The following is a 14,063-nucleotide window of genomic DNA, read 5'->3' as shown; positions in this document are numbered from 1 at the left end:
ATCTTGTCCTAGTTACATATTACTGTTTAGTTTATCAGTTTGTTCAGAAATCTCCTCTACTGACACCTCAATCTGGGACAGTTCCTCAGATTTGTCACCTAAAAAGAATAGGTCAGGTTTGGGGATCTCCTCCACATCCACTGCAGAGAAGACCAATGCAAAGAATTCATTTAGCTTCTCGGCAATGGCCTTGTCTTCCCTGAGTGCTTCTTTAGCACCTTGATCATCCAGTGGCCCCACTGACTGTTTGGCAGGCTTCTTGATTGTGATGTACTTAAAAAAATATATTTGCTGTTATCTTTTGAATTTTTAGCTATTTATTCTTCCGATTCTTTCTTGGGCCTGCCTGACTACACTTTTACATTTGACATGCCAGACTTTATGCTCTTTTCTATTTTCCTCATTAGGATCCGACTTCCAACTTTTAAAGAATGACTTTTTGCCTTTAACATTTTATTGTTTAGCCATGACGGTATCTTTTTGGGTCCTCTTACTGTTTTTATATTTTGGGGGGGAGGGGCATACATATTTAGTTTGAACCTCTGTTATGAATCAAGAATTGCCTCTCCCCTTGTGGGTCCCAGGAGAAGCTGTTCCACATGTCTAGAAATGTTATTTCTGCATACCCTCCTAAGGTGATGTGTACCCAGTCAATATGAGTGTAGTTGAAATCCCCGATTATTATTGCGTTAGCTGTCTTTGTTGCTTCTATAATTTCTCTGAGCATTTCATAATCACCATCACCATCCTGGTCAGGTGCTTAATACTATACTCTTACTGTCCTAATCCTATTGTTCAAGCGGGGAATTTCTATCCAAAGAGATTCTATGGTACAGTTTGAGTAATTTATGATTTTTACTTTATTTGACTCTGTGGTTTCTTTCACAGACAGAGCCACTCCCCCACCCGTGCAACCTACTCTGTCATTCTTATATATATTGTACTCTGGTATTACCATTTCCCCCAGATAGTCCTCATTCCACCAAGTTTCCACAGCACCTATTATAACAGGATCCTCATTTAATGCCAGGCACTCCAGTTTACCCATCTTAGTACAAAAGACTTCTAGCATTTGTATATAAGCATTTGTACATTTTGTCAATATTCAGTTACTTCCCTCCATTTGTTATATTTAAATGGGATTCTTTTACATTTGACTGTTCCTCACTAGGAACCTGCCTTTATTTTCACCAATTTCTTTCCTATCATCTTTCCTAAACTATAGAGTTCCCCCTTTAATAAATTCATTCCTAACGGAGATCTCCACTGAAACCATGTGGTCCTCTGCATCTGTTGGCTTTCCCTCAGCTCTTAGTTTAAAAAACAGTCTAAAACCTTTTTGAATATTAAATGCTAGCCATCTGGGTCTATTTTGGTTTAGGTGGAGCTCATCCTTTCTGTATAGGCTCCTCTTTTCCTCAAAAGACTCTTCGGTCCTTAATAAACCTAAAACCCTCCTCCCTCATACCATCATCTTATCCAGACATTATAGTACCTTGCAAGTCCATTACACTGTCCTCTGAGGATCTCAAAGAGATCCGTGTTGTTCCTTAAGGCACCCTGCGGCTACTGCTATTACACTATGGTAGAGAAAGACTATTCAGTCCCTCATCCTTTCCTAACCCTATGTAAGCATTCCCACCCTGCTGCATCATTAACTGGGCCCTTGATCTAATGTCCTTTCAACTCAGGAAAGAGCAGGGATCAAAAGTTAGTCACTAAACTGAAGGTTCAACATCAACTACAAATCCAAAATAAAATGGCCCCATATCACTAGATTTTTCTCCTCAGTATTCTGCAGAAATATTATTATGCTGTTTCTCTCTCTCATATATATATTGAGTGTTGCCCCTTCCTCCCCCCTTCCCATCTAGACCAAGAGGGATGGAAGCTTTTGAGTTCTCTGTCTCATAAGGCTGCCTTTCTCCAGCCAGCTGGGATGTAGGAGTAGATGGGGAATTGATGCATCAAGGGATAAGGGGGCAGTCAATCATTCCTTTTCAGGCAACGGGTTAGTCACGTTCCAGTTTCTTTTCAGTATCGTTTGCATTTTCAGTTTGAATAAAAAGGTAAAAAAAAAGAAAAAGAAAAAGAAAACCAAAGAAGGAAATGCTGGACAGACTCTCTGAAATTCCAAACCTTATATGCCACCCTATGAGGGCACTTCTTTCCTAAGCCAAGGGGTGGAGCAATGACACGTAACAAATTGTACATATCCTTATAATGAATCCGGCAACTGGAAAGAAAACATCACAAGTTATAACAGCATAGGCAAGGAGGGAAGCCTGGTTCCAAAAGATCACTCCCTTACAGAACATAGCAAATGGCAGAGGGTGGAGGAGGAAAACATTCTAGAAGCAAGGTTAGTTTGACAATGATTGGGTTTTCTGGGAGGTAGATACCTTAATTCAGATCTAGAGAGGGAGAACTTCCAGTTGCTCTAAAAAAGCCACAGCATAAAGTAGCATTGTTGTTTTAATTACTGTCTGAACTACAATGCAATATAAAAGATATTCTAACCACCGCATTTAATTATGAAAGTCACTAATATTATAGTTCTTTAATGTATCTGAAATATAAAAATATTGAAGATTAACAGTCAGCCCAGTAGTTTGCTATTTTAAGAGCCTTATGAGACTTATTAGGACTGAGAAAATTCAGGTCCCATTAGTAACAACTGAAATCAGACTATTGCAAAGTTGTTTTTATGGTTAATTCTATTATTTAAAAAAATGTTTTCAGTTAATCTAGCAGCTGGATTAAGAAACTTCATGGATTACTTTTATTTCTAATTATAATTAGCCAAATCATCTAAAAAAATAGCAGCACCAAACTTCAAGGGAACCTGCAAAGGAAAGCAAACTGCGATTATACCCCTCCCGCCCACACACTTTTTTTTAGCTTCTTTATGATACATAAAAAAGTCCTTAGAGATTCCCGCCCCCACCCCCAATATTTTCATGTGGTTTTGTTTTTTGTATTAGAAATTCTAAACTGGTTTACTCATAGCTTTTGCACAGATATAATTGTATCAGTTTAGAAAACTACATAGTTCAACTGCTGTAACCCACTACTATGAATATAGTTAAATTGATATTAAACTGTGGCATGTTGATATTATAGTGGCATTTTCCTTTAGTGAATGTACTGAAATTTCTAAATCAATATTGTTACATCAGTGCAAAAACTGTGCCTAGACAAGCCCCGAGATATATCTACCCTGAGAGACTCTGTGGATGACTGGAAGAGCTAGTGGTTTTTGATATGACAAACGCCACTGTAGTGAACCACGATTAGTTGACAGTGGAACTGATTCTTAGTTAGGCAATTTAAATCTCTTTGGTTTTCGTTTGCCTTTGTTAACGCCTATTTATCTCAGACACTTGTGAGAGAAGCTCTTCTTGTTAGGGATTCCACCACCCTGCTCCTTCAATTAAAAGCTGAAAACACTTACAGTACACACTTCTAGTCATCCAAGAAGAACTCTGACAAACAGCTTGACATTCCTAATATTTCCAAGGGGGAAAAACACACAGTAAAGACTCTTCAAAAGAAAAATACAGCACCTTTCAGGCCTTCTTTATACATCTTAAAGAAACAAAAAAGGCCATATATCCAATTTTATTTTATTTTGCAGGTCATCTTGAAGTTCAATGCTATTATTTTTTAAAATGACTAACAGTGGCCGATGGTTAAAGAGAGATTGCCATTTGTCAGTATCAGTTTACATGTGATAGATTTTCCCCAGAACCAGATTAGTAGGGTTCATAGAGCTCTCTCTCTCTAATGTACGTTTTTCCACCAAATGTATCTGATGAAGTGAGCTGTAGCTCACGAAAGCTTATGCTCTAATAAATTTGTTACTCTCTAAGGTGCCACAAGTACTCCTTTTCTTTTTTCTCTAATGTACAGTGTTTCTACCATCCTTTAATCCATTAGCATTACCATATTTACCTTCTATTTAGCAAAATAGTTTTTTTAAAACAATAGTACTATTTTCTGTTTTTACCTCTCTCTCAACATTTTGAATATTTTCCCCCAAGAAAGTTTGAAGACATAATAACCAGGAGAAAGATGGTGACACTGAAGATAATATTTTAAAGACATAAAATATTAAAATAAACATATAACTATTACCATATACATAATAATATTTGCACTTTGCACTCACACATCACCTTTCATCTAGGAGTCTCAAATAGCTTACAAAGGTGGATAAGGCATTATTCTGTTCATTTTATTGATGGACAAACTGAGGCATACAGAGGTTAAGTGGCTTGGCAAAGGTCACAAAGTAAGTCAGCAATAAAAGTAGGAATAATAATCTAGTTTGCCTAAATCTAGATCACACTGCCATATAATCCCTTTTCATGCAAAGGGATTACCTATTATTCCCTATGACATATAAATACCTGCATTATGAAGAAAAGAAAAGTGTCTCAGAAAGTGTAAATCACTGATATTTTAGGCCTCAAACCTGCAAACACTTAAGAATATGCTTAGTTGATGTATGTGACTTCAATGGAACTACTTGCACATGTAAAATTAAGCAAAGGCACATTTTTGAAGGCTCCAGGCCTAAGATATCAAAGGGCCTGATTCCCCTTTGATTTACACAGTTGTACTTTGGGAGTAACTCCACCGAAGTCAATGGAGTCACACCAATGGAAAACTGGAGTAAATTAGAGAATCAAGCTCCCTGATCTTCATGAGTGACATAGTATGCATTCAATACTTTTTAAAAGGAAGTGTCATTTTAAACCAACATTTTAATCTTTCACTTCAGAACCAGAAGAATGAGGAAATCATGCAGAAACCACCCTCCTTATGACCCCAATGGTCTGAGCATCTGAATCTTAGGAAAAGAACATTGGTGTTTTTTCTTGTACACAGCTAATTTATCTCATTGGTGCTCATGGGAATTGAAGTTATTTGTTATAGGGAGAATGGACATTCCCAAATTTTCAGCCTCACTGAATTTCCCATCAGTGGTAAGAAAGTGGACAGGATTTGCAAATGAAAAATAACCACTGATTGCTGATCAGATACTCACTAAGGACTGGTTTGTTTTAGAAAATTGCACTAACTAAAATTTATACTGGTTCAAATCCCTAATGTGGATGCACTTGAGATGGTATAAATTATGTTTAAACAGATTTACTTGCTGTACTAAAGCTACTACATTAAACCAAATTGGTTAAAGTTTGATTTAAATTGGCTTAAGTGCATTCTTATTAGGGGTTTAAGTTCTTGTCTATAAACATTTTCCCCACATCTTCAGCTCTGCTTGCGGGGGGACAAAAAGAGGATGAAAAGCATAAAGGGGTTGGAGGCAGCTTGTGTGTTGTAGATGTACAAGTCTGAAGCCTTTTCACAAGAGAGCTGTATTTTGTGGAAAACACATTGCCCAGTGGCTTTGTGGGGAGGACAGGGGATAAGAAGTGGGTGGTAGTTTGTAAAAAAAAATTTCCCCAATACCATTTCCGAAAGCTGTAAAAGATCAAGGAAATGGTTCTGACTGCACCTCAGAGTATCAAAACCTTCAAGTTTATGGAGTGCTCTTCGCCCTTTTAAAGCCTTCTGTAGAGGCTGAGTGTCCTGTGTTGTCGGAAAGGTGGCATGTAACACAATAGTTTTCTCGCCTACATTCGTTGCAATGTTTTCAAGTAAATTTTGCTCCGGGACCTGGTAACTAGGCAACCTTGCAGGAGACAACCCTCACTTCATCTCTATCCTAAAACTCTTCCAGCCTGACATTTATTCTGTGGTAACATTCTCCTTCTCCTCTTACTGCAGTGTTTCCTGCCATGAGGGACCTAATCAGTTGTATGTAGGTTCCTCCACTACTGTATTTGGATTAAAAAAAAAAAATCCAAGGCAGATTTCATTCAAAACCTCACTTTCTGGCTGGGAGAAAAAAACCCTTTCCCTTAACAAGCTTGTATACCAAGGATGTTTTATTGGAGATTCACTGGGAATTGAAAGGCTCAGAGAAGTTAGGCATATTGGTTTTTCTTCTCTTTATTGCTTTACATGTCTCAGCTTTCAACCTCTTGCCCCCAACCAGCGTACTTAAAAAGATCAAAGATCTCATCTGTAACTTGCTGCCATTCAATGGATGTTTCCACGATCAAAACACAATTTCTGATGGTATCTCTCTATTTAAGTTAACCAATGCTCTGTTAACAAATATTCAGTCTTTCCCCCACTGCCTTGCAACCTATGTTGTCCCGTACACCTGTTCAGAGTGGATGTAAAACGCTATCGGGTGTGAGTGGAGAATTATGATTTGATACATTTTACACTGATGTTGCACAGCTGAAAATGATGACTTGACGTGCAAAGTACTGGCAAATCAAGGCCACACTCTTTAGGGAGGAATGGCACCTTGAAAATGTGAAAAGAAAGCTTCACTGGTTTTCCGTGACCTCAAAACAAATATACACTATATTTTATTATTTTAAATTATTACGGCAATTCTTGTCTATTAACAAATGTTACATAATCTTTGTGTATCTAGATTGGTTTTAGAGAACTTAATCTCAAGTGTTAACTAACATGCTTAAGATGGTGAGAGATTCTACTTTTTTCCCCCTTACATTGGAAATGAAAGCCAAAGGTGTTCAGTTGTGTTTCCAGAAATAATAAATTCCTTTTCTGCATGACCATGGAGCTACGATCAGGCACTCTGTTTGCATTGGACCCATTCATTCATTTTCTGGCACTGTTAAGGGTTTGAGTTTTCTTTCTTTTCTGGTTCTCATGTCAGCTAAAAGGAAATTCCCCTGTAATTACATCAGGTTTGTTAAATCTCAAGTGCACAGTGAATCTGGGTTGCAATGTTCATCTCCCCAGCTCTTTTCAGCTCTGGATTTTGTTTTCCTTGTGGACTTGTAGTCACATTAAAAACAATATATGGACTATGTCGATATATATATTGTATATATACATATATGCTGTGTACATACCAGGCAGCTGGGTCGTATTCAGCCCAGACCCGAATGAACTCATCCAGGTGATGGGGTCCTAGGATGGAAGAGTCTCGTGTCAGGTACTCAAAGTTGTCCATGATTACAGCCACAAACAGGTTCAACATCTGCATAGGGGGAAAGGATGTTGGGGTTGGGGAGGAAAGAAACACACTTGCCTTTTACCTTGTGGATTCGATTTAAGATGTGTAACTGAAGAAGGTGGAAGAATGAAGCTGCAAATTGAGAATGCACTTATTTGCTTAGTGGGAGGTGTGGTTTCTCCACATCCCTATGTTTGTCTTGAAGTTGCACAATTTTTAATCTTGGTTGCACCTCATTGTCACGTGGTGTGGCACTGCAGCCACTATTCCCCCTTCAGGCCAGCAAGAACTAGAGAAATCCTCCTTTGGGGCCTGTAAGTAATCCTAGCTCCTCACCCATTGGGAATAGCCTGGTAACAGGAGACCCTCCAAACCCCAACTCCACAGGCTGAATGAACTGCCCTTTTCCAGGAGCGTCAGTCACTGCAGGAGCAGAGCACAGGGCAGGCACATGGAGAGGCAAGGGAGAAGAGGAAGCACCCCTCCCATCCTTGCAACTAACAGGATCTGCAACCCTTCCACCAACACCCAGCAGCACCTTCCCCTCCACTCCTTACAACCCCACCCTAGAGCATCCATCTCTGCCTCAGCATCCCCAGACAACATTTTCTGCCCCACCACCAACGTCCCCCCAGTACCGGCAGCTCTCCACTCACAAGGTCGGTCCCCATCCAACAGCACCCACCTTCCTCTCCAGAATCCACAGACCCAACCCCATCAACCACCTACATCAGACCCCCCCAGACCACAAAATAGCCTTGTTTTCTTGCCAGGATGCCAAAGAGACATAGGATGTGACTGGAAAGGATTGTGGGATTGGAACCATCGCCCCTGATTGTTCTGGGGGGTCCTGAGTGGACAGCCGTTGAGAACGCCTGGTTTAGAAGTCTGCTGTGAGTGTCAAGAAATAACATTAGAATTTGCTGGCTTAGCTTTTTCTTCCTGGCCACAGAGCCAGGGTCAGGAACTCCATTTGGCCCATTCTTTTTGGCAGCATTAAGGTTGTTTTAGGATGATCAGTAGCCCATATAAAAAGAGCTGCTGGTCTAAGTCCATTTCCCAGGCATGCACATCAAAAAGCCCAACACTACAAAGTGCACTAATCTGTCATGGGGCCAATGGCTCTTCAGGAGAATTAGGGCCTACCTGGGGGGGACAGAGGGATAGCTCAGTGGTTTGAGCATTGGCCTGCTAAACCAAGGGTGGTGAGTTCAATTCTTGAGGGGGCCATTTAGGGATCCGGGGCAAAAATTGGGGATTGGTCCTGCTTTGAGCAAGGGGTTGGACTAGATGACCTCCTGAGGTCCCTTCCAATCCTGAGATTCTATGACTCATGAAAACCTTGTGGGCTAAACCTGGGAGCAATCAGGTGCTCCAGGTGACACCTCTTTTCCTAATTAGCAAGGGAGCAGCTTCAGCTGGAAAGAGGCTGATAGAAGAGAATAAAGGGCATGTTGATTAGAAGGAAGGGGGAGAGAAAAGGCGCTCTCTCCAGAGAAGCCGTGCAGGCTGGAAGGAGCCCACAGGCGGTAGAATAGGCCGTGTGGGGGCAGGCCCTGAATGTGGGCTTGGAGTTGACAGTAAGAATGCCAAGAGAACTGTCAGGATCCCAAGAAGGGAAACAGTGGCAGAGCTCCTATTATTAGGATGCGAAGAGAACAGGCATAGGCCTCCATCCCACAGAGTCCTACAGGTAGAAACTGGCTCCGTGGAAGGGAGTAAGAAGGAGAGTCAATGTGGTAGAAAAAACACGTCTGGAGCAGAGTACACTCCTGTGTGGGGAAAGCCCTGAGCTAGGGCCTACAACAGTGTGACCCTAAGAACTCCTGTATTCACACCCTACACACTATTGTAATAATCTTCATACAAAATGTGCCTTATGAGGTATCATTGCACAAAGTAATTGCTCATTGGTCAATGATATCAGGATGAAATGTATGTAGCAATTTGACTTATAAGTCCAGTTCTGAATTCTCTCTGCATGATGTTACTGGCTCATGTTCAACACCTGACAGCCTGGCCTAGGTAAAAGGGTTAAACAGTTCTGTCCTAAACAAAGGAACGTGGGTATATCTTAATTTACACATATGCAGTAAACAGGGTCATCAAGCTAACAAGGGGGAGGAGAACGAAAAAACAGAACAATTTGCATTTTCGCAAACATCATGAAGCATCCTTCACCACCAGACTTCATGTCATCTTCCTCACAATTTGAATAAACTTTACTTTGGGGGATAACCTTCAGAAGAATCCATTTCAGATGTTCACTAGACTATAAAAGGAAGAGTCAAAGAACCCAAGTTCTCCTAAGAAATTAAAGGAACCAGCACTTTGGGCTTCCAGAGAAGATCTTCACCCAGGCTTGGGGGGTGGAGTAGGGGTAGGCTCAGCTGTCCTGCTGGAAGACTGTGGATGAAAAAAGCCATCTTGAACTCACACTGTAGGTTGACAAGTTAAGTTTTAGTTACTAGAAAGCATGTTTCACTTTTGTTTTCTTGTAACCATTTCTAACTTTTTCTCTTATACTTGAAATCACTTAAAATCCCATCTTCTAAGTTGTAAATAATAAACCTGTTTTACTTTAATCTAAACCAGCAGTGTTCTGTTAGAACTAAAAGTGCTTGTTAACTCCAGTTAGAGTGATAAGATGTTGGGTTTTCTCTCTTTAAAGGGCCAAACGGACCTAATTATTCCTCTGAATATTGCAGGAGAGGACTGGACATTGCAGAGCACATGGGCTTGGGAAAGTTTGGGACTGGGAGTATGTTGGGGTCACCCTGCTAGTAGTAACCAATGCTGGGAGAAGCCTGGGTGGGGCTGTAGGCAGGCTGCTAGGGTCAGAGTCGCTAATCCAGGGATGTATAGGGCACAGACACTCTCCGGGTGTCACCTATATGCTTGTCTGCTGGTGTCCACAGCAGCAGAGCAGTGAGGCACCCAGGGGTACAGGGCAGATGATGACAACCCCTCACTGGTCTGGATTGCACCCCAGAATGTGACAAATGGATAGAAGGCAGGTTAGGTTCCCATGGGAGCAGGGCGACCCCAGAGATAAAGTGCCAGAGTCTCTGGGGGAGGGAGGCAGGCAGCATGTGGAATCCTGCTAGAGAAGAAGTAGTTACTAGTTTGGCCTGAGAGAGGCCAAAGAAATATTACACTGGATTTGTTTGGACTTTTTATCATCTGAAAGGGGTTTGGACTTTATGACTTGGCCAGAGGGCTGAGCCGTGGAAGGCCCAGCCAGAGGCAGGTGGCCAGCAGGAGGTGTTGGGAACGATGACGATGTGCAGCTTCGCACCCTGACGCAAGGGGACACCACAGCTGGTGAGCACACGACCTTACGCTCCCTTTATGATCCCCTCCACAGAGAGTCAAGGACTGAATGGACCCTGGAAAGTAAAGTTCCTTCTCATCGCCTAAAGACAGTCCCTGCCTGGCAGGATTGAAGCATGCTGGGGAACATGGGGACACTGCTTCCCATTCGACTTGCTGCAGTGGATAGAGAGAGGAGTTTGTTCTCCAGGGCTGCTAATTCAGCACCTTTCGCCAGTGTGAAATTCAATACATATGTATTATTGTAACAGGAAATGTCTATCTCCGTTACTGAGGCAGATATGCAGCATGATACAATCCAGGGCATAACTGGTGCAACGTGATTCACTCTCTCTCTCTGGAGAAACATTGTTGCCTTATTCATAATGCAGGCAGAAAGTGGCACAGGTGCTCCAATCAACCAACCCATCATTCAGAGGTATACAGCTCCTCTCCTGAGAACAATTTCCAGCGCTGCTCAGATCAGAGCAAATCAAGACACAACAGCTCAGATGAAAGGGTCTTGAACCTATATGTCCTCTGTTAGGATCTCAGAGATGAGACTCCTCAAAGGGACTCCAGGGATGGGAAGTATAGCATGCAAAAGGCCTCTGCCTCCAAAAGCAAGATCTTAATACACATGTTGGTAAATGTTCCTGAGAGATAAGGGTTCAATCCAACTTCTATTGAAGTCAATGGAAAACCTCACAATGCCTTCAGCAGGAGTTGAATCAGGCTCAGATGATAGGCTAGGAAAGTCACAAAAGATAGGGAAGATCATGTTAGTTTCTCTCACCCAAAAGGTGGAGGTGATGCCCATGTGCTGGATAAAGACCTGAAAAGCACAAGGCAGCTTTCTATGGTTCTGCTCTCTATCCATGCCGCTCATATCCTGATGTGGGTGCTGCTTCGTGGCATGACATGGTGCACCAGAAATCAGTGTGGCAGAGCAGTTTGCCAGCTCTCTGCTTGTGATCAACAAAATCAAACAGGATTTAGAGGTCTCCAGCTCCGCAGCATCCCCAAGTCATTAAAATGAAACCAGGCAATTAAGTCTGGGGTTTGAGTTTGTGCTGTTTAGAAGCACCCTGCATCCTTCCGTACTCATGAGGAGGAGGGAGTGGATCTTTGGTTGGGGGTCGTGTACAGGAAGTACTATTGCTGTTACTCATGACCCACTAATAAAGAAATCCCCAGGCCCTAATTTACTGCCACAGTAATATACCATATGAATGCCAATTAATCACTCTTTAGACACTTCTTCCAATTTACATGGTATTACTAACCCCATTTTACAGGTACGGAAACCGAGGTACAGAAAAGTGAATTGACTTGACTACCTGGTAAAGTGGAGAATAGAATCCAGGTATCCTTATTCTCTGTCCCAGGCTCCAATCTACTAGAATTCTTTCAGGGTGTCAACAAGCATGTGGACAAGGGTGATCCAGTTGATATAGTGTACCTGGACTTTTAGAAAGCTTTTGACAAGGTCCCACTCCAAAGGTTCTTAGGCAAAGTACAGCCATGGGATAAGAGGGAAGGTCCTCTTATGGATTAGTAACTAATTAAAAGATAGAAAACAAAGGGTAGGAATAAATGGTCAATTTTCACAGTGGAGAGAGATAAATAGCAGGGTCCTCAAGGATCTTGTATTGAAACATGTGCTGTTCAACATATTAATAAATGATCCGGAAAAGGGGATGAACAGTGAGTTGGCAAAATTTGCAGATGACAAAAAATTACTCAAGATAATTAAGTCCAAAGCTGAATGTGAAGAGTTACAGAGGGATCTCATCAAACTAGGTGATTAGGCAACAATATGGCAGATGAAATTCAATGCTGGTAAGTGCAAAGTAATGCACATTGGAAAAAATAATCCCAACTATACATAAAAATGATGGGATCTAAATTATCTGTTACTACTCAGGAAAGAGATCTTGGAGTCATCATGGATAGTTCTCGGAAAACATCTGTGCAATGTGCAGTGGCTGTCAAAATGCCAACAGAATGCTAGGAACCATTAGGAAAGGGATAGATAATAAAACAGAAAAGATCCTTAATGCCACTATATAAATACATACTATGGCCACACCTTGAATATTGCATGCCACTCTGGTTGCCCCATTTCAAAAAATATATATTGGAATTGGAAAAGGTGCCGAGAAGGGCAACGAAAATAATTAGGGGTATTGAACAGTTTCCATACGAGGACAGATTAAAACAACTGGAACTAGAGCCCTGCAAATCCACGGATGTGGATATCCATGGACCATTTTTGCAGATTGTGGCTCAGATGCAGATACAAATTTTGTATCTGTGCAGGACTCTAACTGGGACTGTTCAGTTTAGAAAAGAGATGATTTATGGGGGATATGACAGAGGTCTTCAAAATCATGGACAGTATGGAGAAGTGAATAGGGACGTGTTATATACTCCTTCACATAACACAAGAATTAGAGATCACTCAGTGAAATTAATAGGCAGCAGGTTTAAACCAAAGAAAAGGAAGTACTTCCTCACACAACGCACAGTCAATCTGTGGAACTCATTATCATGGGCTGTTGTGAAGGCCAAAAGTATAACCGAGTTAAAAAAAATGTGATACTTTCATGGAGGATAGGTCTATCAATGGCTATAAGCCAAGATGGTCAAGGACACAATTCCATGCTCTGGATGTTCCTAAACCTCCAACTGCCAGAATTTGGGACTGGGCAATGGGATGGATCACCCAGAATGACCCTGTTCTGTTCATTCCCTCTGAAGCATCTCACGCCGGCCACTGTCAGAAACACGGTACTGGGCTAGATGGACTATTGGTTTGATCCAGTATGGCCATTCTTATCTTCTCAAGGATCTGGGAATGAAATGACCGTTGAAAATGCTTCAGTCACTTACAAGCGTATGTCCCATTTTACAAAGTAACAGACATTTAGGAGACTAAGTCTCATTGAAAATCAGTGGGACTTAGGTTTTTTAATACCTAAGTCTTTTTTGAACATAGGACTTGGGTGCTTTTGAAAATGTTACTCCTAGACTATACTTTCTCAGGATCCCTTCTGCTATCGCCGAAATTCATTAGGCTCAGTTACACTTAATACTGCCTCCTCAATCAGAAACACCAATAAGAAGAGGTGGCTAGTGAAGGAGGTGAGAGCTTATATAAACCTGATGGCTTCCATACAGCCACCCTCCTGCCTGCCTGGCACTGAAGGCCACTGACTACACCAGGGCAGCTGAGGCCACTGAAATAATACTTGCTGAAGGTACTCTGCTCATTTTGTGGAACTGAAGCCAGTACACTTGACCAGTATGTACACCTGACCATGTGTTCTCGGATACACATTAGCTACACAGCAGGCTGTTCCATACATAATAATTGCAATCCCAAAGTTTTCACATCCATGGCATCTTTTTCAAGTTTGGGGCTTGATCCAAAGAAGTCAATTGGAGTCTTTCTTTTGACTCCACTGAGTGTTGGATCAGGTTCAGGTTGGAAGTATCTGCTCACCCCAGTAGGATCAAAGAAAGCAATTCTCTTACAGCCATCCCAAGCCTCAGAGTAGGAGCCAACGGCAGGACCCTGTCTCCTCTCCTCTTTCTGCACTGCCCAAAAGAGGTGGTTGGCCACAGGGGGGAGTGCATGTTGCACTGCCTAAGTGATGACACAGCAGGTGAACTG

General features: G+C 41.7%; 1 protein-coding gene across 15 annotated transcripts in view; it reads right to left on the bottom strand.

Moving 5' to 3' along the window:
- The window catches only part of CACNA1B (calcium voltage-gated channel subunit alpha1 B), a 505,831-nt gene that overhangs the window by 42,703 nt on the left and 449,065 nt on the right, over nt 1–14,063 (bottom strand). For all 15 annotated transcript variants that reach the window (XM_043498957.1, XM_038374486.2, XM_043498961.1 and 12 more), the window contains one exon: nt 6,969–7,096. In XM_043498957.1, the coding sequence (XP_043354892.1) occupies nt 6,969–7,096 (128 nt within the window). The remainder of the gene's footprint in view (nt 1–6,968; nt 7,097–14,063) is intronic.

This window comes from Dermochelys coriacea, chromosome 16 (genome assembly GCF_009764565.3).
Source record: "Dermochelys coriacea isolate rDerCor1 chromosome 16, rDerCor1.pri.v4, whole genome shotgun sequence".
NCBI classification, from domain to species: domain Eukaryota; kingdom Metazoa; phylum Chordata; order Testudines; family Dermochelyidae; genus Dermochelys; species Dermochelys coriacea.
Note: the sequence above shows the minus strand (reverse complement) of the source record. Positions and strands in the feature narration are given on the sequence as shown.